The sequence below is a fragment of the Schistocerca piceifrons genome, chromosome 2 (assembly GCF_021461385.2).
Source record: "Schistocerca piceifrons isolate TAMUIC-IGC-003096 chromosome 2, iqSchPice1.1, whole genome shotgun sequence".
NCBI classification, from domain to species: domain Eukaryota; kingdom Metazoa; phylum Arthropoda; class Insecta; order Orthoptera; family Acrididae; genus Schistocerca; species Schistocerca piceifrons.
In genome coordinates this window covers 631,478,825-631,505,513 of record NC_060139.1, presented here as the reverse complement: position 1 = coordinate 631,505,513, position 26,689 = coordinate 631,478,825, and the positions used below count along the sequence as shown (strand labels likewise).

General features: G+C 39.9%; 1 protein-coding gene across 2 annotated transcripts in view; it reads right to left on the bottom strand.

Annotated features, from left to right (window-relative positions):
- Positions 1 to 1,912: 1,912 nt before the first annotated feature.
- Positions 1,913 to 26,689, bottom strand: part of LOC124777687 (nucleoprotein TPR-like) — a 291,125-nt gene continuing 266,348 nt past the window's right edge. For both annotated transcript variants that reach the window (XM_047253163.1, XM_047253164.1), the window contains exons 35-36: positions 8,611 to 8,874; positions 1,913 to 2,735 (exon numbers count right to left, since the gene is read on the bottom strand). In XM_047253163.1, coding sequence (XP_047109119.1) covers positions 2,605 to 2,735; positions 8,611 to 8,874 — 395 coding nt within the window. In that variant the 3' untranslated portion in view covers positions 1,913 to 2,604. The remainder of the gene's footprint in view (positions 2,736 to 8,610; positions 8,875 to 26,689) is intronic.

Genomic DNA, 26,689 nt, shown 5'->3' with positions numbered 1-26,689 from the left:
TGGGAAACAGTATAAGTGTTGTTATGTAAGTCCCAGGTCCCTCCCAAAGGAGTTGATCAGACTGATCATTTTATTCAATGCATGAAAGAGAAGAAAATGAAAAGGTGTGTTGGTTGACTATAAGAACAATGCGTTCAAAATGCAAAGTAGGATTACACATTAAACTTTTCACTGTTTCATTTCCCCTAAATGTATGACATACTGATCATCTAATAATGCATTTCCTGTACACTTATATGGTTAACTTCTGTTCTATATTTTTGTGAATGTTGGACTCTAAAGGATTAATTATATATCTAAATGATTATGGTCATGTGCTTTTGTAAATGTGGTATATTAGCTTCTGTTAAGTGCCTAGTGTTGCCATATGAGAATGGCATTTATTTTGAAAATTAAAATTTTGGTAATTACTCTTACATGGCATTTTATTTATATAATACATCAAAAATAAATAAAAAATAGAAAAAATTGACTCTGGTGCTAATAGGTTACGAACTAGAAATACATCATAAGTGCAAGTTCATATTACAGAAATGAAACAATTTTTCCCTTTACTTATGTATGTTCTCCACAGATCACCATATGGTGCATGGTGGAGAGTACATACAACATTGCTAGTCATTCTCTTTCCTGGAGCAAGGGAAAACAAGACTGTCTACATGCCTCCAAAAGAGCTCTAAAACACGTCTTTGCACTCCTTATACGAGTTGTTCAATGGTGGCAGTAGAATTGTTCTGCAGTCCAGACAAAGATGTCAGCTCTCTAATCTTTCTCAATAGTGTTTCATGTAAACAATATTTTCTTCCCTCCAGGGATTCCCATTTGAGTTCATGGACCATAACCCCACCACTTGCATGTCGATCATGCCTACCGGTAACAAATCTATCGTGCTCTGAATTTCCTTGACGTCTTCCTTTAATCCGGCCTGGTGGAGACCCCAACAACCATGATGTGCAACATTGGGCTGCATGAATGTCTTATATATGGTCTCCTTTATTAACAAGATACACTTACATGGAATTCTCCCAACACATCAAAGTGGACCATACAACTTTGCTACTACCAAACTTCTGTGCTCATTCCATTTGATATTGAGTTGCAACGTTCTGCCAACATAGCTGGATTAAATATCTTATTGACATGACTGAGTCAAGCAGCACATCACTAACACTACATTTAAATATTACAGGGCTGTTTTTTGTAAACGTCCGCATTAACTTAATTTTTCCACACACTGAGAAGCTGCCATTCATCATACCAAATGGAAATAAATTATGCATAAGTAATCCTGTAACCTTTCATACACTGGGACACTCTTGAAGATACCCTTGTCTCTGACAAACACTCCTTATCGAGGAAATAGTACTGGGTTCTATTACTTTGTAAGTCCTCAAAGGTGCCCACATATCCAAAAACCTATTCCATGTCCTCAAACCTTCGTTAACAATCTGCAGTGGGGCACTATGTGAAACACTTTCCAGAATAGTATCTGCCTGTTTCCCTTCATCCTTGGTTAGCAAGACACTGTGGAAGAAAAGTGCAAGCCGGGTTTTAAGTGTTTCTTTCTAAATCCAAGCTAATTTGTGGAGCAAAGCTTTTTTGCCTGCTGCTTCTTCAGTCAGCCCTTTTATTTGACTGCCTTGCCTTATTTATCACTTTAAGTCTCTTTCAACATTCTCTCACTGTTTCCTGCTGTTCACAGTCATCAGCTTTCATGTATCTGCCATGCTTCACAAGTCATCTGCAATGTTTCACAAGTCATTTGATTCCTCATTGTATTAGCCACATGGAATTTCATTTTTCATAGCGAAAACAATTTACCACATGTGCCAATGAATCAAAAGACATTCACTGATAGGAAACTTGTGGCCAATTGCAGCATCTTCGCCTCTAAATTTGGAATCTCATTGTGTTTCTATACTGATCAATACTGATTTATTATCATTTCAGTACACACAAAAAATGTGAACAGTTCATTTACATAAAATAAGAAACATTACAAATTGTCAAATCAAGAGAGAGAATTTTTAGTATGACATGAAAGATGACATCAATACTGTGATGAGCTTCCAAAGTTTAAACTGTGCTGCTGGGATTTATCACTGAGATACTGCTTACAGGTTACAATAAAATGTCTGCAAATGTGATCACTTAGGCACAATGCCGGTGTGATTCATACTAACAAAAACATAGTCACTGACGACATACAAACAAACATTTAGTGTATGATTAAAAACTTACATAAGAGTTAAGTAAAAAAAAAACATTCTTATACAAACCACACATGCAGTGCACTTACAGGATAAATTCACTAGAGTGAGGAAAATGTACATCTTTATATTTTAAGATATGCCTAGAGCACTGTGAAAAACAAAAGCATTTCATTGGAATACTTTACAGTACATCCTTATGCACAGTCGAGATAACAGCCTTGACCAATTACAAAATTCCAGGTGAAATAGTATTTTACAAAAGTTTTATCACAGTAAACACACAGTGCACTGCCTACACAAATCAGTTTATCAGTCTGGGAATGTTATATTAATCTTGAAGCAATACTTCGGTTTTCTTCCACTTAAGACTCACAGAAATAAAAATGTTTATTCAAAATCTCATTTGGTAAGGCCCAGTATAAGCACCCTTCAATTTTCCTCTCATACGGCGTCCTCGTGTTGCAGTGCGAGGAAAAACAGCTCCACGAACACCTTCTCCACGCATCATCATTGATGCCCGCCCTGCAACAAAAATCCCGTCCTGTAATTCTTAAGAAACATACAGCATTTTCTTAGGCTCTACATTTTTAAACTGCAAAAGACAGTTTTGAGACAACTATTAAATCATTTTTCATAAATGAACTTCTAAATAAAGTACTAAAAACTTTGCGTTTATTTTCCTACCAAACGAAATGTAATTTTATCAAGAAACAAACTGTGCTAAAAGCACAGAGTTCAATTTACTTCTTGAAAGATTAAATACTATTTGAGGGACACACTTGCTAGTATGGCAACATACTTTCATTCATGAACGTCAATTAATATAGAATTTTGTGGAAGTGCTTCATGTGTGAAAAGATATTTATTGTGCAAAGGTAATTAATTATGCTGTGTGGGTTCACAGAACAGTTACTTTCTGATGCTATTTCTTAGCATGAGCCACTCCAGCTTGAAAGTGACAGTGACATTCACATATGCACTAACAGAACAAAAAAAAGAGGCAAGATTTGAGTCTGACATCCCATTAAGGGTGACATCATCAGAGACTAAGCACACGCTAGGAACAGATGAGGAAACGGGATGTCCCTTAGTTTGGAATGGACCATACTAGAATTTGTCTTAAGTAATTCCAGAAAATTATGAAAAACCTAAATCTGGATGGTTGGATGAGGGTTTGAGCACCTCTCCTCCAAAATGTAAGTCAAAGACCATAATACTAACAGAAGGAATGACAATCTTAACTATTACCTATTGAATCCACTTTTGGCTCAGAAAAATGTGAAGTACAGAAATGTCTAGTAGACAGCCTAAATACAGTTAAAAGCTGATTAGTGTAACTATTCTTTGACTGTGTGTCCCTTACCATATGGGGTATGTAAATAAAGTACTGAGACAGACAGCATAGTGTTCAATCTGGCAATGCTGGTGACACTGGACTTGGAGGGGATGCAGGTGGACATGTGATAAGTGGTAAGTGCTCACTGAACCATACTAGTGACATGCTGGTTGTCTGTATTGCTTCTTTTAGCGAAGAAGATTTTGTTTGTGCATTCTGACAATGGGTGACACGAATACCAAGCAATGATGTGCGATCAGATTTGGCTACAGACTTTGATGCAGTGCAAATGGAAATTTTTGCAAAGATTCGGCAGGCCTACAGAAACAGTGTTTTCTCAAGGTCCCATGTGTTTTGGTGGGTTAAGACATTAGCAGAAGGAAGGCAGTCAACTGAACATGAACCTTGCAGTGAAAAATCTTTGGTTTGAAGAACTGGTAGAAATGTTGACAGAGTATAGGATCTTGACCATACAGATCATCAGCTGATAGCCTGAATAATTCGGGCAGAAGTGAATTTGAGTCACACCATCATTCATCAGAGACAAAATATCAAATACAATTGGGTGTTGCATCACAACAATGTGTCTTGGCTCACAGTAATTTCAGTAAACCTGTTTTTGGCCTAAGAACATTTCAGTGGTTCTTCAGCACCCTTATTCACTCGACTTAAGTCCTTGCAACTTTTTTCGCTTTCTGAGATTGAAAACACAACATACGTTGTTTAGGGGCCCTGGATAACATTTAAATGGTTGTAACCAACCAGCTGAAGGTTATTCCAGTATCTGAGTTCCAGCACTGTAACGACGAGTGGATGAACTACTTTATATGCCTCATATACTAACTGTAGGTTACTAGTAAGGAATTAATTATGTACATATATGACTTGTATATGGCTATAAATATTTACAGAATGTGAATATCTGTTTGTATGTGGTATGAAATGGAAATAGGTGCAACATGAGAGCACCCAACTGTATGGTAGGTGGACTGAGGCAATTCTTTGCTTAAATTCAAAGAGATAAGGAAAAGGCAAGAAAATGCTCTAGCAGAAAGGGGATAGATAATCTCATCAGGATGGAGATGGGTGCATAAAGCTGAAGACCGTAGCACATTGAAACGTCTACAAGAGGCCCCTTGCCATCATTAGGAATCAAATGGCTACTACTGATGCTGCTGATTACATGAACTACTCAAGGATGTTATTAAAAGAATGACCATGACTTATTATTAAAGAAACAAACTCCAAAAGTCGAAATATAGACAAGGAGTAATGCTCTGAACCTATGAGTTACATACCAGCATAATAGGAGCATTATTGTACCACCATTCCATTTCTTAAGTCATCAAACTGTCTGTTTCAGTCTAAATTAATGTGAAAACTTCTTACATAAACTGTATGGTGGCTGCAGACTAACTTACATTCTCTCTCATAGCATACATTGTTTCAGTTCTTGTTTACAAAACCATCAACTGCTCAACACCTTCACTATAAATTTTCAAATGTGTGTCAATTCCTAAAGGACCAAACTGCTGAGGTCATCGAACCCTAGACTTTAACACTACTTAAACTAACTTAAGCTAATGACAACACTCACACACCCATCCCCTAGGGAGGACTCCAACGTCCGGCGAGAGGGGCCGCACAGTCCATGACATGGCGCCTCTAACCACGTGGCCACTCCACTCGACACACCTTCACTATAGAACAAGTGGTTATCTTTCTCCATATCACCGTTAATATGACATCGGCCTCACATTATAGTGTAACTATAGATTATGGAACTAAATCCAAGTATGGGATAATATTTTCACACATGCACTGTCTACTTAAAAGAATTTCACCTTTCTTCACCTACATGCATACTTCGCAAGCCACCATAATGGGTGCAACAGAAGGTATGTCGTACCACTACTAGGCATTTCTCTTCCTGTTCTACTCGCCAACAGGGCAAGGGAAAAACAACTGTCTATATCCCTATTTAGCAGCACTAATTTCTCTAGTCTTCATTGTCCTTACACAAAATGTATGTTGGTGGCAGTAGGACTGTTCTGCAGTCCACTTCAAATACTGGATGTCTAAATTGTCTCAATAGTGTTCATCAGCCTTCCCTACAGGCATTCCTGAACCATCTCCAAAACACTTGCGAGCTGATCAGACCTACTGGTAACAAATCTAGCAGTCCACTTGTGAATCAAGGCAGTCAGATAGATACAGTATTTCTCTATTTCAGAAAAGCATTTGACTCAGTATCACACCTACACTTCTTATCAAAAGTGCAATCTTATCAAATGTGCAGACAAAATATGGGGCTGGAATGAGAATCTCTTCGTAGAGATAATTCAGTATGTTATTTTGGATGGAGAGTCATCGACAAATGTAGAAGTAACTTTGGGTCTGCCCCAGGGAAGTGTGTTGGGTCCCTTGGTGTTCATGTTGTACATTAATGATCTTGTAGACAATATTAACAGTAACATCAGACTTTTCGTAGATGACGCAGTTATCCACAAAAAAGTATAGTCCGAACAAAACTGTGCAAATATTCAGTCAGACCTCGATAAGATTTCAAAGTGGTGCAATGACTGGCACCTTGCTTTAAATGTTCAAAAATGTAAAATTGTGCACTTCACAAAATGACAAAATGTAGTATCCTATGAAAATAAAACTAGAGAGTCACAGTTGGAATCTGTAAACTTATACAAATATTTGGGTGTTACACTTAGTGGGGACATGAATTGTAACGATCACATGGGCTGTCATGGGTAGAGCAGATAGCAGATTTCAGTTATGGTGGATTACTATGGAAATGCAGTCAGTCTACTAAGGAGATTGCTTACAAGTCACTGCAACCCACCCTGAAGCATTGCTCAAGTGTGTGGAACTTGTACCAAATAGACTAGCAGGGGATTTTGAACATTAACAGAGCAGTGATACATGAATGGTCACAGGTATGTATTACTTGATGGATGAAGTCACTGAGATGTTGGAAGAACTGAAATGGCAGACACTTTAAGATAGATGGAAACAATCCCGACAAAATCTATTGAAAACGTTGCAAGAAACAGCTTTAAATGGTGACTAGAAATGTACTACAAACCACTGCATATTGCATCCATAGAAACCGTGAGAGTACGTTTAGGTTAATTAAAGCATGGACAAAGGCATTTAAACAATCATTTTTCCTGTGCTCCATGCTTGAACGGAACAGAAAAAGTCCTACTAATTGGTACAGTGGGACACACCCTCTGCCATGCACTCCATAGTGGTTCGCTGTGTGTAGATGTAGATGTAGGTGTAGGTGTAGAAGCTGATTATTCGCTTTCCCCTTCCCCGTGACAACCCTTACAAAGCTTGTTCCATTTTGTATCACTCTTCAATGTTACACCTCGACATTTTATCAATGTGATTGTGCCAAGCAGCACACAACTAATGCTACTTTCAAACATTATGGGAATTTTCTACATCCAGGCCAGCTGCCATTCATCACACCAACCAGAAATTTTGTCGAAGTCATCTTCTGTCCTCCTGTAGTCACTCACCAACTGTTGAGGACAACATACTGGGTTCAAATACTTAAGAAGTCTTTGAGCTGTACATATATCTGGGAACCTATTCTATATGGTCGTACCTTTGTCATGTCTAGTCGGACATCACGTCAAATGTTTTTCAGAAATCTAGGAATATGGAGTCTGTCTGTTGCCCTTCATCCGGAGTTTGCAGGATATCACATGAGAAAAGGGCAAGCTGAGTTTCGCAATAGTGTTTTCTGTTTATAGTTATGCTTTTAACTGCAGGTAATTACTGTCTAGAAAACTAAAGGAACAAAAACATAAGTCTACAGCAGAATATGAGTAAATCCTTGCACTTGTTTTACTTTTGACACATTCATATTTTTAAGAACATAACAAAAGGTAAAAACAGCACAAACTAAATGATGTTCACAATGGATGGCTCTAACATGTTAGTGAACCATTTCAAATCACATACCGTGGATCTTGCCCTTAACACTTATACATCAGTCAGGAGAGAGAGAGAGAGAGAGAGAGAGAGAGAGAGAGAGAGAGGAGTGCACATCAATCAATATAGAATATGGAAGAGGGGAAAATAAAACTAAAAAAAAAAATCAAGCAAATAAACATAATCTTTGTTCTACTTTATTGTTAGTGATGTTTGAATAAAACAGCCTTGGAAACAAAGAACATATTTAACAAATTTAGAAAATCTGCTACTTATTCTACACATTTATTAACATATAGATAACACAAGTCTGACAAAGACAAATTGCCAAAAAAGATAAAGCAGTTTTAGCTCATTTTATAAAAAAGAACTGTGTATATCTGAATTTCTTGAAGACATGATATATCAATACATAAAATTCAATGAAAAACAACAAGTTCACGCACACACACCTACCTCTTAACAAAAATGCCTTATCAGTTACATGGCTAACAGTGTTACAGCTGCATATTTTACTAAATTTATAAAAATTTATAAAAAAATGTTTTTAATGTTTCACTTTATCTTTTCACAAGCAAAGCATTCTTCAACATTTCAATGCCAGTCTTCCCAGCTGAATTTTTTAAAAAATCGGATGAAAATCACTTAGTTCTGATCTTCAAAATTAAAATGAGGTTACTAGTGCAAGATGTTAAGAATCATGAACTTTTGTGTGAATGTATACTGTATCACACATTTTCTCAAGGAGCCACTTGCTACAGCAGAGAAATTCAACAATAGCCTGTGATAGGAAGTATTCTTTCTGGTATACACACAAAAGCATCAGTCTTTAGCTAAAATTGGTAACTTCTCATAAAACTTTCATTTTTATTTTTCATGTGGCAGAATAAAACACAATTAAATTTCATTTGTGAAAAAAAGAAAATTAGGAAGGGCAGAAAAAGTATATATGTACTCATTGTGCAACTCAGTTAAATTGTCAGAAACTGCTTAACCCCTAGCGTGCACCAGTCTCCGTTACTAAAAATTGTCAATATATGATAACTGATGCAGTATCATTATACACCATGACTCTACTATAGAACTACGTAACATTATCTTCACCTCTTGGCGAAGTATGCTGCAAACTGGAGCCAGGCTCACTCCAAACAATAGGTGTGTGCCTTGCACTGGAACCCGCAACGCCTCGAGCTCTGCCTCTGACTGAACTGCGGAACTGCCTTGTGACACGCCGAGTGGCCTCTTGGCTGCCACTCTCACTGGTAGTGCTACTACTGCCTGATGGTTGCTCTGAAGCTTCTGCTTCCCGTCCCTCCTCTGTTGCTGTACGCGCCAATTCAGTAGCTGCACTTTCACCGGAGCTGACACCTGTTAACAGATGGGTATAACTCCTCACTTTAGAATCCAAGAGTTCAAGAAACAATAGAATGAAATAATGAAAGATACAATGACAAATTTTATCACATGACAAATGAGGAAAGCAATAAGCCATACAGAACTGTAGTGCATTAAATGCAACTAAGTAGAATAAGGATGAGAAAAACTATTTAAACCTGGTATTATAAGCTCTGGACGAAACTACTGAGCATCAGACATACATTTGAAAAAATGCAGTTTCTACAGAGTGTGTCTGTTCTTTTTCGTAAAGTAAAGCATGCATTAAGAACACACCTCAGGAGTTGAAAAATTCAAAGGCTCAATGACAACTTTTACATCTAACAATGGAAAACTGAGGCTGAAATACAACAATACAAAATGGGGCAGATTGCTACTCGTCACACAAGAAAGGTGTTGAATGGCAGACAGGCACAATGAAAGATGACTTTATATACAGGGTGTACATAAAGTCTGGGAACACTTTCAATTATTTATTGCACAAGAACAAAACATTGTACAAATATCATACATATGCCATTTTGAAGAGAAACCCTGAAAGTGTTTTTTTTTTTTCCTCTCTCATGTATACCACCATGGCGTAGTTTGGTAATTTGCTGATAGTCAGCACAAGTCGCAAACATGGCGAGTTCAGGTGTGGAGCGAGCTTTCTGTGTGTTTGAGTTCGACAAAAACAAATGTGATACAGCTGTTCAACGTATGTTTAGAACCAAGTATGATAAGAAGCTACCAACAAGGAAGGCCATTTACCACTGGCACAACAAATTTGTTACAATGGGTTGCTCGTGACCAGCAAAGAGAAGCGGACATCCCAGTGTGAGTGAAGTGAATGTGGAGCACGTATGAGAGACATTCATAAGGAGTCCAAAGAAATCGGTGTGTCGTGCATCCTGTGAACTCGAAATGGCTCAAGCAACAGTGTGGAACGTCCAGTGACAGAAGCTGTCCTTGAAACCATTCAAATTGGAGCTAGTGCAGAACTCAATGATGTGCTACAGAATAGGACAGCTGTTTCATGAGATGGCCTCCCTGATCACCTGATCTCACTCACTCTGTGTGATTTTTTTCTGTGGTGACATATTAAAGATCTAGTGTATGTACTGTCTCTACCACAGGATGTAGCATAGCAGAGCTCTGGGAGAGAATACAGGAAGCGACTGCCACAGTCGATGATGCCATGCTGGGACGGATAAGGCAAGAATTCGCTTACGATATTGATGTCTGTTGGGTCATTAATGGTTCGCATATCGAAAGTTTGTAAAAAAAAGTTTCTCTTCAAAATGCAATATGTATGACATCTGTACAGTGTTTAGTTCTTGTGCAATAAATAATTGAAAGTGCTCCTCGACTTTATGTACACCCTGTATACGCAAGATGATGCAAAAGTAACTGTACACACTTCATGGGTTTATGTATGTATCAAAATATGGGTAAAAGGTTAAATAAAATTTTGTCTGAAATTGCCTTATTTCAGAGTTATGCAGTAAAGTGGGGATTACAAGTGCAACACAAAATTAATTATTCTCAGAAAGCAATGACCCAAAGGGATATAAAATTCAACTACAAACTGCACGTTTAACTAAGGACTTGCTAAAGATTATGTCTACTAAAGATCATGTCCATGTATATGGAGACAGAGATGTGCTTGACGTCTTACCCCTCCCTGAACATAGCGTACTCTGTTCATCTCATTCCTCACAGTTACACAGCTATTTTCAGTTTGTTACTGTGGTTGTGCTACATTGTCAGTTGCAACATCATACACAAGCTCTTTGAGATGGCACCAAAGGTAGAAGTCCACGGGTTAAGCTCAAGAGATCTGGGAGGCCAAGCAACTGTTCTTACATGATGCATCCACTTATTGACTTATCAAAATACACAGCTTTGAGATACTCTCTTGCCTCCCAATTGAAATACGCAGGAGCATCATTGACAAAACAACATCAGTTGATATGCAAGTGTACAAAACACGCCAAAAGCCTGCCCGGGCCCAAGATGTAATGCCTGCCACAAACTACATTATGCATCATAACTTGGAACTAAAGCAGTTTCGGACGGAACTTGATTTAACATTTTATTCTTATTTTGATGCATACATTACACTCACAAAGTACATACCGTTACTTGCGCACGCGCGCACCCACCCACACACACACACACACACACACACACACCCACACACACACACACCCACACACACACACACCCACACACACACACACACACACACACACACACACAGAGAGACACAGACAGAAAGAGAGAGGGGGGGGGGGGTTACTGTTGTCTTTGGGTGCTATGGCTTGATTGCAACTGTGGTGAGCAGCAATCTCAGCTGGGGTGGGTGGGTAGTGGGGATGACAGAAGAAACATGAGATGGGGAGGAATAGCAGGGAAGGAGTGGGTGAAGACCCCTGTGGGAGTGTGCAGGGGCATGGCAGGGTCAAGATGGGCTCTATGTGCAACATCAGAAGGCAGTTCTGTGGGAGCAAATGAGGAAAGAAGAGAAACAGAAAGAAGGGGAAAATATATACAGGTTCATTAGGGATACAAGGAGAGGCTGAAGTGGAAGCAGGGAAGGGGTTAGGCGGGTGGATACAGGCCATGGCTGCTACAGGAACATAGGAAATGTTGCAAGGAGATTTACAGCCTACGCAATTCATAGAAGCTGGGGTTGGTGGGAAAATCCAGATAGCACAGGCCACGAAGCAGTCAACAAAGCCCAGCAAATCATGTTGGGCAGCATGCTCAGCAACCGGAGGGTCCAGTGGTCTCTACAACAGTCTGGCAGTGGCCATTCATGTGGACAGACTGTTTATTGGTGGCCATACCTAAGAGAATGCTGCACAGTGGTTGCAGCTAAGTTCACAGGCCCCACGGCTGCTTTCACAGTGGCCTTGCCATTTGTGGAGTAGGAAATGCCTGTGACAGGACTGGAGTAGGTAGTGGTGGGAGGATGCATGGGACACGTCTTGGATCTCTGTCTGTTACAGGGAAATGAGTCCTGAGGCAAGGGATTGGGTGCAGAGGTGGAACATGAATGGACAGAGGATATCATGTAGCTTGATGGGTGATGGAATACCACAAAATCAGTGTGGGAGGGTACTGGGGAGGATATTTCTCATTTCACGGCATGATGAGAAATTGTCAAAATCCTGGCAGAGAACGTGATTCAGTTGCTCCAAGTCGGAGGGAGGGAGGGAAGGGTGTGGGTGGATGCTTGTTTGTGACTGATCAGAGAGCATGTGGGGGATAGTAGGTGACTGGGGAGGCAAGGCACATGAGATTTTCCGGAAAAAGTAAAAAAGGTGATTTCAGGCCTGATAGGACCTCAGTGAGACACTTGGCATTATTGGGAGGATTTGCTTGTCACTACAGATGCAACGATCATGGATAGCTAGGCTGTATGGACAGGACTTCTTGGTATGGAATGGGTGTGAGCTGTTGAAGTGTAGGTTGGTAGGTTTAACGTGGACGGAGCTACTGGTTTGGCAACCTGTGAAGTGGAGCTAGACATCGAGGATGGTGGCTTGTACTGAAGCGAAAGGGTGAAGTGAGTAGGAGAGAAGGTGTCTAGGTTCTGGAAGAATGTGAATATTGTGTCCTTACCCTTGATCACAATGAACCTGAACCGGTTGAAGGGTTTGAGATTCTTGGTGGTTAGGTAGGATTCCTCTAGATGGCTCATGAATAGGATGGCGCATGATGGTGCCCACTGCTGTACTACATATTTCTTTGCAGGAGAGGCCTTCAAAGGAGAAGTAATTGTGGATGAAGATATACTTGGTCATGATGACCAGGGAAGAAATTGTAGGTCTGTCGAGTGTTGGGAAAGGTAATTTTCGATGGCAGTAAGGTCATGGACACTGGGCATGTTAGTGTAAGTGGCATTCACTGTGACGAGCAGAGTGCTGGGTGATGAAGCAATGGAAACTGTGGAGAGAAATGGCTACTGTCTTTTATACTGGAGGCATCATCCACAAACAAACCCATGGTACAGCCTCAAGGCACATCCCAGCTCACCACACTTGCAGTTAGGCTTTAATGTTGGAAATGACAGTGGGCACATGTGTGAGAGTTATGCATGTGGCAATGTATGCTGTTTACATCTGACGAAGGACATAGTGCAATAGCTGATAACATTGAGCAGTCTTCTTTCAATGCGCCTGTCATCCTATGAACGCCTCCTTTATGTGATAAGTAACTTTTAACCAAGTGCACTCAATTTTGCATTTAAAGCAGAGTTCTGGCAGTTTTGTTACAGCACACACTGTATTCAGGCCAACAGTTAATGATTTCTGATTTTCCAACCTGAAAACGTTAACCATTTCCCAAATGCACTCCCATCTTTGGAATTGTGTGGAGAATATGCAATGGCTTCCCAGCAAAACTTCTGCAGCTCCAGGAAGGTCATGATGACCTTTCCCTTTGACTGCAAGGGCCTATTGTTCTATGACTTTCTGGGACACGGCACCACAATTAATGCACAGCGGTACATGGATATTCTGCAAAAATCAAGTCAACATCAAGATATGTCAATGAATGACATCATTCTGTTGCAGGATAATGCTCGCCCACTTGTTACCAAAGTTGTTTTGACTATGCTACAGAAGTTTAGCTGGGAAACCCTCATACATCATCCATACACTCCTAAATAATCTACATGCAAAGGAGGTGCATACCTGGGTACAATCAAAAGTTCCATAGACAACTGCAAACGTTATTCCTCCAAAGCACTGATGGTCTTGTTTCACAGTGGGATAAATGTATTAACAGTTATGGTTATTACTTTTGAAATAACACACAGTTTACTTACTTTCTCCATCTGTCTCATTTTCATTTGACAGCCTTTTATATTTGCAACAGCGGCTGTTCATGTAGAACCGGATACAAAGTTGTGTAGGAGTGAATAGGAGAGAAACTGAACTAGGTTAACAGTTCATAAATTTTGAAGCAACTTTTAAATTATGTACAGGCACCAGTTATAATGAACAGTGACTATTGTAAACATTATTACAACAGCTGATACGGGACAAAACTGTAGTGTTAATGAAATAGGACAATTGGACAGTCCAGTTAATGTAGAACGCAACTGAAGGACAGTTATAACAAATTACGTGATGCACTTGGTAACACTCAAACGGAGTTTAATAACACAACTACTCAAAAACATGAATGACTCAGAAATTCAGGATTTGAAGACGCAGCTTATCAAACGAAATGAACTAACTACTCTGCCACATGTAGGAAATGATGATACAACAAATGTAATTAATGACAATATAATAATTCCATGCAATAAATGTACAGTAATCGACATGTTAAGTTATACAGATTAATACTGAGAGGGTATCAGAGTTGTCGAAAGCAGACCACTTTTCGACAAAATGTAATGAAAACTTTCTGGAAACTGCTGCAAATGTCACGCGAGTTTGGCAGACGGTGTTTGAATCTTGTGAAACTACGTATGTGTGGGACAGGCAATCAGTTTTTGTCATCAAATGACACTGAACTGGTGGAAGATGTACTTCAATGAATTCTACAAACAATTCAAAAACAATTATAACAAACCCCATGGTAGCACGACATAATGTTGATGCAACACATGTGAAATTTATGACTCTGATCAGAAATTATGAAAATTTAATATGTCAATTTCATTGTGAGAAGATGTAACTGAAATGTATGAAATCAGAATTATGTTTTTTTCCTGTGCAGTAGCTGGACAGCTTTTATTCAAAAATACATTTGAGAAGATGACTTGGAGCAAAGTTTAGGAATAGGTAAGTGTATTATCACGGAAAAGGCACCGCAAATTATATTTAATTAGAGGTCATGGATATCTTTTGGCAGATTAATGTGTTGTAGCCTACAGGATACAAAACTGATGTACTACTGTGAGCTTGAATTAACAGACAAAGTAGATAGTCGCTGCGACCATTTATAAGAGACAGTGGTCATTAGGTGCAGTGAGTAAGTGATAAATATGTATTCGAGTGTCATGATGATACTTTTCGACAACGTATTTTTCCGGAAACCACGGTAGAACAACTACGGCAGTCGGCATAGCGTGTGTTGTTTTCAAGGCAGCCAAGGACATTAGGTCACGTGTGCAGGGCAACTGTATTTTGTTGCCAGTGTTACTGCAGTATCTTTGCATTTTCACGTTGGAAAGACAACCAATGGATTGCAATGGGACAGCGCACAGAGTCACAGGAAGCTGACATCATCACACGCACAACTGTTGTATGTTCCAACACAGTGTGGTGTACACGTATCAGCTGTTACGATGCTTCCACAGTACCCAACCTGTCCAGCAACCACAAGATCCATATCAACACTGTTTTAGTCCATAACAGCATAAATGTCACAGCCCGTTGCTTCAAGAAACTGTGTAACTGTATGTGGATTAAAGCTCAACGTATAGGTAGTGTACTAAAAGCAGAGCAGCCAGTGATAAGTTCATGACAATTTTTACATATTCTATAGTACCTAGCATTACAAATGTCACAGTCCAGTGTTTCAGTGAACTGTGTGTGATGTACAGTTCAACGATACAGGCAGGGCATAACAGCACAGTAATTACTGACATGTTTTCAATTACAGTGAAACCCTGCTATTCATTTTTTTAGGGACGTCAAAAAATGAATGAGTGAATGTATCAGCAGGATTATACTGTATTCAGTGCAGTGAAATTATCACCAGTATATTATGATGTATTTAAATTTATTTATTTATTTATTTTTTTACATATACGCAAATAGACCATTCCCAGGTAAGTAAAAATTATGTAAAAAACTGTTACCGTGTAAGTAGCTTGCAAACTGTGTGCCAAGCTAGTTAATTTCTTTTAACATAACAATTTTTAAATAAATTAAATGACATAATTTCAAAGATTTTACTGGTTTTATACAGATATGATTTTATGTATTCAGACTGAAGCGGCGAGTGAAAATTTGTACCAAGGCCAGGAATCGAACCCAGGTTGTCTCCTACTTCCTATGCAGGTGCATTAGCCACTAAGCCACATTGGCAGAGCAGTTTGCACAACAGCACAAATTACCTTGGCACACCTCTCTCCTTAAATTAGAGTGGGGTGGCAGTGAGAATTTGTATCTACCAGGTGTGCCAGGGTAATCCGTACAGTTGTGCGAACTGCTGTGCCAAGTTGGTATAGTGGCTAGTACACCTACCTAGCAAGCAGGTGACCCATGTACAATTCCCAGCCTTAGTACAAATTTTCACTCGCCACTTCAGTCTATGTAAAAACAATTTAGATGATTATTTGACTACATGTGACAGTAACATAACTTTTTGGGTAATGACAAATAGTTGCCAGTGAAAGTTTTCTTTGCAGTTGTAGAGTACCACAATTATCTACAACTCACATTGAGACCTACCTATTTGATTGATTGACAGAGGGGTTATGGGACCAAACTGCAAGGTCATAAGTCCCACGATTCTGAAATTAGTCAAGAAGTAAGAGGGTCCGCTAAAGGTGGATGGATCCTGTCAGGGGAGTCAAATTATTAAGTAATGAAGATTAAATGCACACAGTAAAAGGAATAAAAGGTGAGACCAAATCTAAAAACTGGAAAAAAGGGGGCAGTCATGGGGTCACAGACTGAGAAGACTGGAAAAAGAGGTTCCAACCACAACCAATCTGCCCCTGCTGCAAGACTAAAGTAGAAACCTTAAATCTGGAAATAAAAAACCACTTTCACGAAGGAAACTGAGGACCAGTACAACCATCCACAAATCATCTGCTAACATTAAATTTAAGGAATCGGGAAGACTATACTTAGCACAAAGGGCTGAAAGAAGTGGACATTCCACCAATAAATAGAATACCGTCAGTCTGGCTTCACAACCACATTGTGAGGGTGGGTTGCTATGTAGGAGGAAACAATGGGTGGGCCTGGTGTAACCAATACATAGACAGCATAAAACAGTGGACCTCCTTTCGATAGAAGTGGAAGGAAGAGCACGAAACTGCAGTAGACTCCTTGACTGTGCAGAGTTTATTACTATCAGCAGTAGTGCACTCCATTTTTGGGCAAAGAGGGATCTGCCTATCTACAGCTGGAATCATGAAAGTAAATGGGGGGGGGGGGGGGGGGGGGGGTTAAGTATCCGCTTCTCTAGCCAAACGGTCAGCCAGTTCATTCCCTGGGATGCCTACATGACTACATGACTTGGGACCTAGAGAAAGACAACTGAACAGGAGGCATGCCCAAGGGCAGAGAGAAGGTCATGGATAGTAGAGACCAAAGGGTGACGAGAGTGGCATTGGTTAACAGTGTGGGCATACTACACGAACCCAGCAATAAATGGTGTTCTAAGCCAGTAGAAGTGAAAGTGTATCCCACATTATCGACTGACTTAGAACCATCAGTGTAAAAAATGGTGCCACCCTGGAACTCTGCAACGATGGCACATACAAGATGCCGGAAAACCATAGGAGCAACAGAGATCTTAGGACCCTGGAATACATCAGTCCTAATGCATGGTCTAGGCACCATCCAAGAGGGGGGGAGGGGGGGTTATAGAAGGAAACAAATGGAAGCTACAGTGACATGGGGACAAAAGGGCCCAAGATTCTAGGACCCAACATAATCTGAAATTGACCATTCTCTCAAGCAGTTTACAAAGTACATTCATCAGCCTAATTGGGTGGTAACTGTCGAGAGATGTTGGAGTCTTCCTGGGCTTGAGGACAGAGAGAGCTATACCGCCTTGCCATTGTGACAGAAAAGCACCTGTGAGCCAAATGCAGTTGAAGACCCTGAGGAGATGTTGCCTCTGGGGGAACGTCCAAGTGTTGGATCATCTGGTTGTGGATAGAATCTGGGCCTGGGACCATGTCTCATGAATAGGTAAGAGCCTGCAAGAATTCCCATTCAGTGAATGGTTCATTATAGGGATCAGTGTGGTGCGGGAGAAAACTGGGGGATCTGTTCAACTCTGTGTTTCTGCTAGAAATGGGTAGTAGCATAGGAAGAGGAAGCCGATGTTATTGCAAAATGTGTCGCAAGGTGTTCTGCAAGGACCAATGGATTAGTGCACAGAGCACATTGGAGGTTACAACACTAGACAGTTGGCTGTCGCTGGTGGCCCAGAAGGCTATGGAGCTTGGACGATATCTGCAATGAAGAGGCATACATCCCCAGGGAAGAAACACAGTGCTCCCAGAATTCCTTTTAACTCTGCTTACTAAGGTAATGAGTCTCAGCATGGAGATGCTTAAAAGTGAGGAGGCTGGTCTGTGAAGGGTGTCGCTTAAATTGCTGCAGCGCCCATTGGTGGTCCTGGACAGTGACTGCAATATCCTTGGTCCACCACAGTACTGCATAGAGGGACAGCATGAAGAATAGTGGTAGAGACGCCTTGCACAACTAAATCAATGGAATAAGAGAAGTAGGTGTTGAAGTGCACAACTGGCCCTGTGGAATGCTAGACATGGGGGCCTGTCTGCCTGGTGGCAGCAGGGGAATGATAGAATCACTGGAAAGCGGTCACTGTCACAAAGATGATCATGAAATGACCAGTGTAGGGAACCACAAGGGCGGGGGGGATCATGAGATTGAGAGCAGAGACGGTGCCATGAGCGGCACTGAAGTGGGTAGCGGAACCATCATTGAGACACAAATCGAGGTCCGTGATAAGTTGGTCAACTACGAGACCCCTACCCGTTGAACGGCACTCCCCCCACAGAGGGTGGTGGACACTGAAGTCCCCAAGGAGGAGAAATGAGACAAGAGTTTCTGGATTAATGCAGACAGTGTAATTTAAGGAAGTGGCCTACCTGGAGGGAGGTAGACATTGTAAATGGTGATTGCCAGAGTCGTTTGCAATCGAACCACTATTGATTCCATGTTGGTACACAGGGGATCCAGTCACTATGGACATCGGAATGAGCCAAAGTGCAGACACCCCCCCCCCCCCACCCCCCCCCCCCCCCCCCCCACCCCCACATATGCTACCCAGCGGCTGGCACGGTTCTGACAAAACGGCCGATAACCACGAAATGTTGGAGAGTGGTCACCACGGAAATGCTTTTTTTGTAGAACAAAACAGAATAGGAGGAGAGACAAGATGCTGCATTTCCAGTAGGTGACAATAATATCCGTTGCAATTCCACTGGATAATTATGTGGCGAGAGTCCAGGTTAGACATAAAGAAGCCGAGAGGAGGTCTTGTCACTCGGTCAGTAGTAGTCACTGACAAGGATGGGATGACATCCATAAATAAGATGTCAGACTCAGATTATATGGAGGGGGCAGGGGGGGGGGGGGGGGCGGGTGGCACCTCCGGGGGCACTGGGGAGGCCTTGTCTTGGGATTTTTGTTTCTTCTTCTTCTTCTTCTTCTTCTTCTTCTCCTCTTACATAGGTGGAGGAGGGGGGCGCACAGAGGGAATACAGGCTTCTGCAAGATCTGGAACCGAAAGAGAGTGGGCGACGTTGGGATGCACAGATGGCGCATCCCGTGGCCGAGTGGTGGTAGGAGAATGTGTCCCCATCCATCCTAGCCTAGACGAGGGAACGGGGAAAGTGTTTCATTCCAAGACTGCAAGCCTGGCCCTCCTCCCATGGCGTAGCTAGGGAGGAAGTTCTTCCCCAAATGGTTCTCACTAGACAGGTCATACAAAGCAGCATTCAATGATACGTCACTGTTTGAAGAGACGGCCGTTTGGGAATGGCCAGATTTTTTGAAGCTTGAGGCTTTTCATGTGCCCTGATACCACCCACTCTGACCAGGGGCTCTCCCCATGGGCGCCACCCAGCCACAGCAAAGGCCGTCTAGCACAGCAGCCGTTGCTGGGAGTTCCAATGCTCCAAGAAGATAAGCAACCAATCCTGGGACGCATGGGGAGGGAACAGTTCTGGTATCGGTAGTGTGATTCCTGTGTTGTCAGGGGCTCAGTCATATGGGTACTTAACAGCCCCACCACACAGGCTGGCTATATGTGCTGGTGACCTAGCAGGGTGGAAGGGGGCTACAGCAGGGAAGGGAGAGGAGAAGGAAGGGGGGAGAGGAATCCACACTGAAGATGCTAGGGAGGAAGTTCTTCCCCAAATGGCTCACACTAGACAGGAAATTTTGAAGTGGAGGTCAAACCTCAAGCAGGGACCTAAATGTCTAAAAAGGATGAAAGAACATGCAAAATGAACAAAATTGCAATCAGTACATGAAAAGCAGGTGGCTAGCCAGGTCGAAAAAAATCCACACAGAGAGGGGAGGGAGGGGGCAATGGGGAAGGAGCAAGGATAGGGAGGGAGGGCAGGATGAAGGAAATGCAGCAAAGGAAGGAAGATTTGGCTGCAATAGCTCGAGGCCCCATGTGCGCCACGCACAAACTCACAAAAGAACCGTGAGCCCCCTGGGGAGCGGCGGAACCTATTTGATGTAGTGCATTTCTTACCCATACAACATATTCACTGCCTTTACTTCTATAATTACAAAGCAATTTGCTTATTTAGCATGCAATCTAAGGTTTTACTATTTTAAGCTGATGACCCTTGTCCAACACACAAATACCAATGTTACAATGTAAACATTACATTAGTCCCAGTCATCTGTTTAGATGTAGACTTGAAGACACCAGAGTTGCTTTATACATACACAGCCTCACTTGTATAAATGATTGTCTTTCTCGTATCAGATTTAGTTTCATATTGGTATACATTGTGAACTTTGCTCTTGTAATAAGTTAGTCTAACATAGGGACAGTTCATTGTTATTTACATGAAACTACAGTACATTAGGCTGCACCTGTACAGTTTATTTGCCCTGTTTCACTATTTTTGTTTGAGACGAGTATTTAACTACTAACATGGATTTTGTGCATACTTTTTGCTATTTTTGTGTGACTTGTTTCATTTTGCTGATGCGCTCAGGTGCATTCTTAAGCTCAGTGTAAAATTATGATGGAGCGTATACAGATAATCACATACATTGACAGTTACACTAATGCCATTTCTATAGTAATTATTGTTACTTTTGGAAGATAATTTATTATTTTACCTCAGTATTATGATTAATTATTCTTATACATTATCTAGTGATAACTAAAGTGATAATTAATGATAGTATATGGCACACCTATGCAATAGGTATATAATTATTCAACCTACTATTGCATGACTTTTTTTTTTAGCAAACCAATTTCACTGAAGAAAAAAACAATCTGGGGGAAAGATAAAAAACCTATGTAACATGTTGAACTTAGAAATTTTGATATAATTTTGATTTGTTCAATATTTTCAGAGACCTGGAAATACAATTCGTGCTATCAGTTTTCAGACCTTCAAAATCTAACTAGATGTGATCTAAGAGGCAGAAATAATTCACTCTTTCCATTGCTTTCACCCATGTTAGTGTACAATTGACCTTCAACAAAGCTTATGGATTTTAAACTGTTCTGGCAATGTAAAGATGCCAAACACAAGTCTAGCTAGATGCAGCCAGACATGTGTGTTACCAGATGACATCATCACACAGGTATGAGTGGTTCCCTTAACATTATAAGTAAACCTATGGTTTGTTGCCATGCAATAGACAGTTAACCATACACACTATGGTGATGCTCAACATTTTCGTAGGTACTATCATGATACTCATTCATAGTAATTACTTATCACCTGCTGCACTAATTAATGACATTATGTGTAGTTAATTACTAGTCATTGACCAATTAACATAATTACTATCTTCATTTTTAGCATCTTCTTCTTCTTCTTCTTTTCAGATTTCATGTCACCGCTAAATCAAGGATTAAAAGTTTTAATTTTGTTGGGGATATGTAAGGGAGAACTATCCTTACATGTCCAAATATAATTGCTGATGCCAAACATTGCGTAGTTGGTGCCCATGGTAAGCCACACACAATGACTGTGAACATATTTGATTTAGTGGCACATGGTATTACAAAATAATGTGTAATTTGAAATGCTTAAGTGATGGAAAATTATTTGGAGTTAATAAATAATGATTTAAGTGAATTGAGTGAAACAATTTCATAGTGGAAGGAATATTACTCATTGTAGTCAATGTTTACTAGCCAACAAGCTTCACAACTATAATCAGAAAGACGATCATCATATCATCTCAGTTGTAATGGAGGTCAATAATTTTACAATGAATGTTATAGGAAAATGAGGGGGAGTGGGACATGTTTACAATGGAACATTGTTAAAAAAATTTCACACAAATTAGTTGAGAAAATTTTCAGTACTTTGTGGATATCAAGCCAATGGTAAGAGAATCAGACACCAACTATCACGGGGTAATACTGGTCGATATCAGATTGTTAGTGACAGAGATATTTAAAGCACACTTAAAATAAGGTGGCATTTGACAGCTAGCAGGGTACTCCCACCACCAATACACCAATGAGAGACTGACACTGTCAGCTGAATTGTACTGTCACTGCCGCTGTGTAAACCGTTGTGCCTGCTACTTGTCAAGTAGGTATTTTTCCACATGTGAACATTACATTATGTCTCTTTCCAGGAAAATATTAACTCTGGCCCTAATTATTTGTTTGTTTGTTGGTTAGTTTCATGTTCCATGGATTATTCTGCATGATAAATAGTAATGATGTGGGATGAGTCATTTTACATTCACATCACAAATTAATTTGTAAATGTGGCTACATGCTGACATTTGTAAGTTTATTTATTTATTTAATATACAGATGTGAGTTAGTAACCACCTTTTACACATCTTGTACTGATTATAAGGAGCTGTCAAGAAGAAACTTTTTCAGTTTGTTTTCAAATTTTACTTTGCTGTCTGTCAGACATTTTATATCACTGAGCAAGTAATCAAAAGTTAAGAAATGAATTTTTTTACCTACTTAGAGGTGCTACAGAGTGAACTACAAGTGAATTTTTATGTGATTTTAGGTGGAGTTATATTACTTTCAACTTCATACTTGTTATGAGCGAAATACTATCAAAATGACAAATGAATGCAGTTTTCTGAACCCTATAAACAGCAAATGCAATGCACGACTTTGGAAAGATCCCTTTCTGAGAGAAGTAATTCAATAATCAAAATGGTGACAAAGTTCTTCGGTGAATTCAGTAGTTTTTGTGATAAGACGTTATAAGGTTAAAGCTGTTCCCCTGATATGAAAATTACACCCTTCTTCTAGTTCCTACCCAAAATTAAGAAGAAACTCAGGCACCGAGATCAAAAACGAGATATCATATTTTTGGAGTGTATGAGCTAACACTGTAGTAGTTGTTTTCACAAGAATCTTAATCTCATTTCATGCAGAAAGAGGACTTGTCACAGAGACCAGCCCCTATATTGCACGAAAGAACCTGGTGTGATGGCAGCACTGTGGTGGGATTTCAAAATGGCTTTGGTGATGGAATCATCAGATGAGTGCAGAGAGAATTTACATAAATTTATTTTATTTATTTATTTATGGCCGTGCGGTTAAAGGCGCTGCAGTCTGGAACCGCAAGACCGCTACGGTCGCAGGTTCGAATCCTGCCTCGGGCATGGATGTTTGTGATGTCCTTAGGTTAGTTAGGTTTAACTAGTTCTAAGTTCTAGGGGACTAATGACCTCAGCAGTTGAGTCCCATAGTGCTCAGAGCCATTTTTTATTTATTTATGCATTTATTTTACCTGGCAAGATTAGGGCCTTAAGGCCCTCTCTTACACCTAACCAGGCATACTCAGATTGAACGAGTTACAGTTTCTACAGAACATTAAGGACATATAACATATTATACAGTATTGATGTTAAAGAAAAAAAAATAGAGATTATAACAGTAGTACAGGGTGATTCAAAAAGAATACCACAACTTTAAAAATGTGTATTTAATGAAAGAAACATAATATAACCTTCTGTTATACATCATTACAAAGAGTATTTAAAAAGTTTTTTTTTTCACTCAAAAACAAGTTCAGAGATGTTCAATATGGCCCCCTCCAGACACTCGAGCAATATCAACCCGATACTCCAACTCGTTCCACACTCTCTGTAGCATATCAGGCGTAACAGTTTGGATAGCTGCTGTTCTTTCTCGTTTCAAATCATCAATGGTGGCTGGGAGAGGTGGCCGAAACACCATATCCTTAACATACCCCCATAAGAAAAAATCGCAGGGGGTAAGATCAGGGCTTCTTGGAGGCCAGTGATGAAGTGCTCTGTCACGGGCTGCCTGGCGGCCGATCCATCGCCTCGGGTAGTTGACGTTCAGGTTTCGTAACTAACCTTTTTCGTAGGACTCTCCATACAGTTGATTGTGGAATTTGCAGCTCTCTGCTAGCTCTGCGAGTCGATTTTCCTGGGCTGCGAACAAATGCTTGCTGGATGCGTGCTACATTTTCATCACTTGTTCTCGGCCGTCCAGAACTTCTCCCTTTGCACAAACACCCATTCTCTGTAAACTGTTTATACCAACGTTTAATACACCACCTATCAGGAGGTTTAACACCATACTTTGTTCGAAATGCACGCTGAACAACTGTCGTCGATTCACTTCTGCCGTACTCAATAACACAAAAAGCTTTCTGTAGAGCGGTCGCCATCTTAGCATCAACCGACGCTGACGCCTAGTCAACAGCGCCTCAAGCGAACAAATGTACAACTAAATGAAACTTTATAGCTCCCTTAATTCGCCAACAGATAGTGCTTAGCTCTGCCTTTTGTCGTTGCAGAGTTTTAAATTCCTAAAGTTGTGGTATTCTTTTTGAATCACCCTGTACAATGATAATTATAACAATAAAAAAATAATTACAACAATCACGAATAATAATGATAATAATAATAATAATAATAATAATAATAGTAGTACTAATGACTATGTATATGAAAGTAAACATACTTTTCTTTTGTGAATGTCAGTCCTATTGTTAGTTGGGAATTTCCTCGTTATGTTCTTGCAGCTTGTGAGTTATTCTCATCGAGCAGAGACATAAGACGATAGAATGGGGTGAAAGAGATATAGAAGAGGTAGATAGGTTAGAGGAAGAGAAATAGAATGGTAAAATTCGAAGCTGTGATGGAGAGGAGAAAGAAAGAGATGAGAGGGGCACAACAATGGTGGCTATACTGTCCCTAATATGTAAGTTTTGAGTTCCCTCTTGAATGTTGAATGGTTCTGGATAAGACGCAGATCACAGGGGAGCGCGTTCCATAGTCGTATGGCTGAGATGGAGAATGACACGGAGAAAGATTTTGTGTTATGTAAAGGTACAGCCATGATGCTAGACGTATCCGATCTGGTATTGCGGTTGTGGAATGATGATAGGTGTTTAATGTGAGAAGATAAGTATTGGGGGCACCAGTGGCTAAGAAATCGATGAAGTAAATTTAGAAGGAAGAACAATGCACTAAATTGTGGAAGTGAAATGTGGTTATACAAAGGAAGCTAATGGGTTTGGAACACACCAACTGGAAAGGAAACATTGTTCCTAAAGGGAAAACAGACACAGATTTCAGGTAAACAGTCATACAATGTTTGTACTTACAAATATTATAACAAAAGATGATTATAAATTCCTTTCATCTACACAAATTTTCAATTTATTTTTAAGTTTTAATGCAGGAAACTGGTAAAAGTGTGTTATTCGCTGAAGCATACAGGTTAATCATATGCTAATATCTGTTTACAGATGAAAACACAAATACTTTTGAGAAGTTCTCAGCTGCTGAGAGGAACTATTTTTGACAGAATTTTTCTCAGCTGCTGAAGGAACTATTTTTGACAGAATTCAACAATGTGCCCAACAAAGATGAACAGGATGGGTACATCAGTGGCCACATTCTTCCCTTTACACAGAAACCAAAGCAACCATGCCAACATCCCATTACCAATCATGGAAGGGCAGCAAACTATTATTATTAGGTAACTGGCATGACAACAATATTACTTTATTAACTCTTTCATTCCCAACTATGCAAATCATTGATTCAATTTTTGAAAAATAATTGAAACAAAATATCATAAATATGTGAGTTACGGCCCAAGACCTTACATTTCTGCACTTGTTAGATTATTTCAAGATTTCACTTTACATATGTCACTAACATTCCAATAAAACATATGTTCAGCTCATGTCAAAAAAATTTATTAATACCCATTAGTTCATTCATGTTGCACCAGCCCAACACCATATAGTCAATCGTAAATGAATCTATTTTATAGGGTTACTGTATTGTGAAAATACTTCCAGCATTATGGTAATACAAATCAATTACCTATTTTTTTAATCTGCATGTTAAAGTTAGCTTCAAGGAAGTTATGGTATGCAAGAAAGCTTTTACTGCACTCCATAGCATAACAAAACACTGAGAGAAAGCTTTTATTGCACTCCATACCATAACAAAATGCCGAGTGGAGAGACTGTGCCATCTACTTTGTGAAAGAGTGACTTTGCCACATGATGGTCATGGTAGAAAAAAAAACCATTATTCAGTTCCAGAAAATGCTAATGTCATGAGAGCACAATTCATAAAGTCTTTTTCAGTAAGGGTAACACATTATGGACATTGTGGTAGGAAGAAGAGATACATCTCTAATACTTTATCTGTGAAGACCATGTACGATTACTTTCTTGGAAAATGTGGTTCCAGAATTTACATAATTTACAGTTCTCAAGGAAATACAACTGATCCAGGATTGTTAAAAAAAAATATCGTTATTTTTATGATTGTTTCAAGAATCATTACAACTATGGCTTTCTTGTCCTCAACTGGATGTCTGAAGTGAATGCAAGAGGCTTAAATGTGAAATTGAAAGAGAAAATAAAGCTGCTATCAAG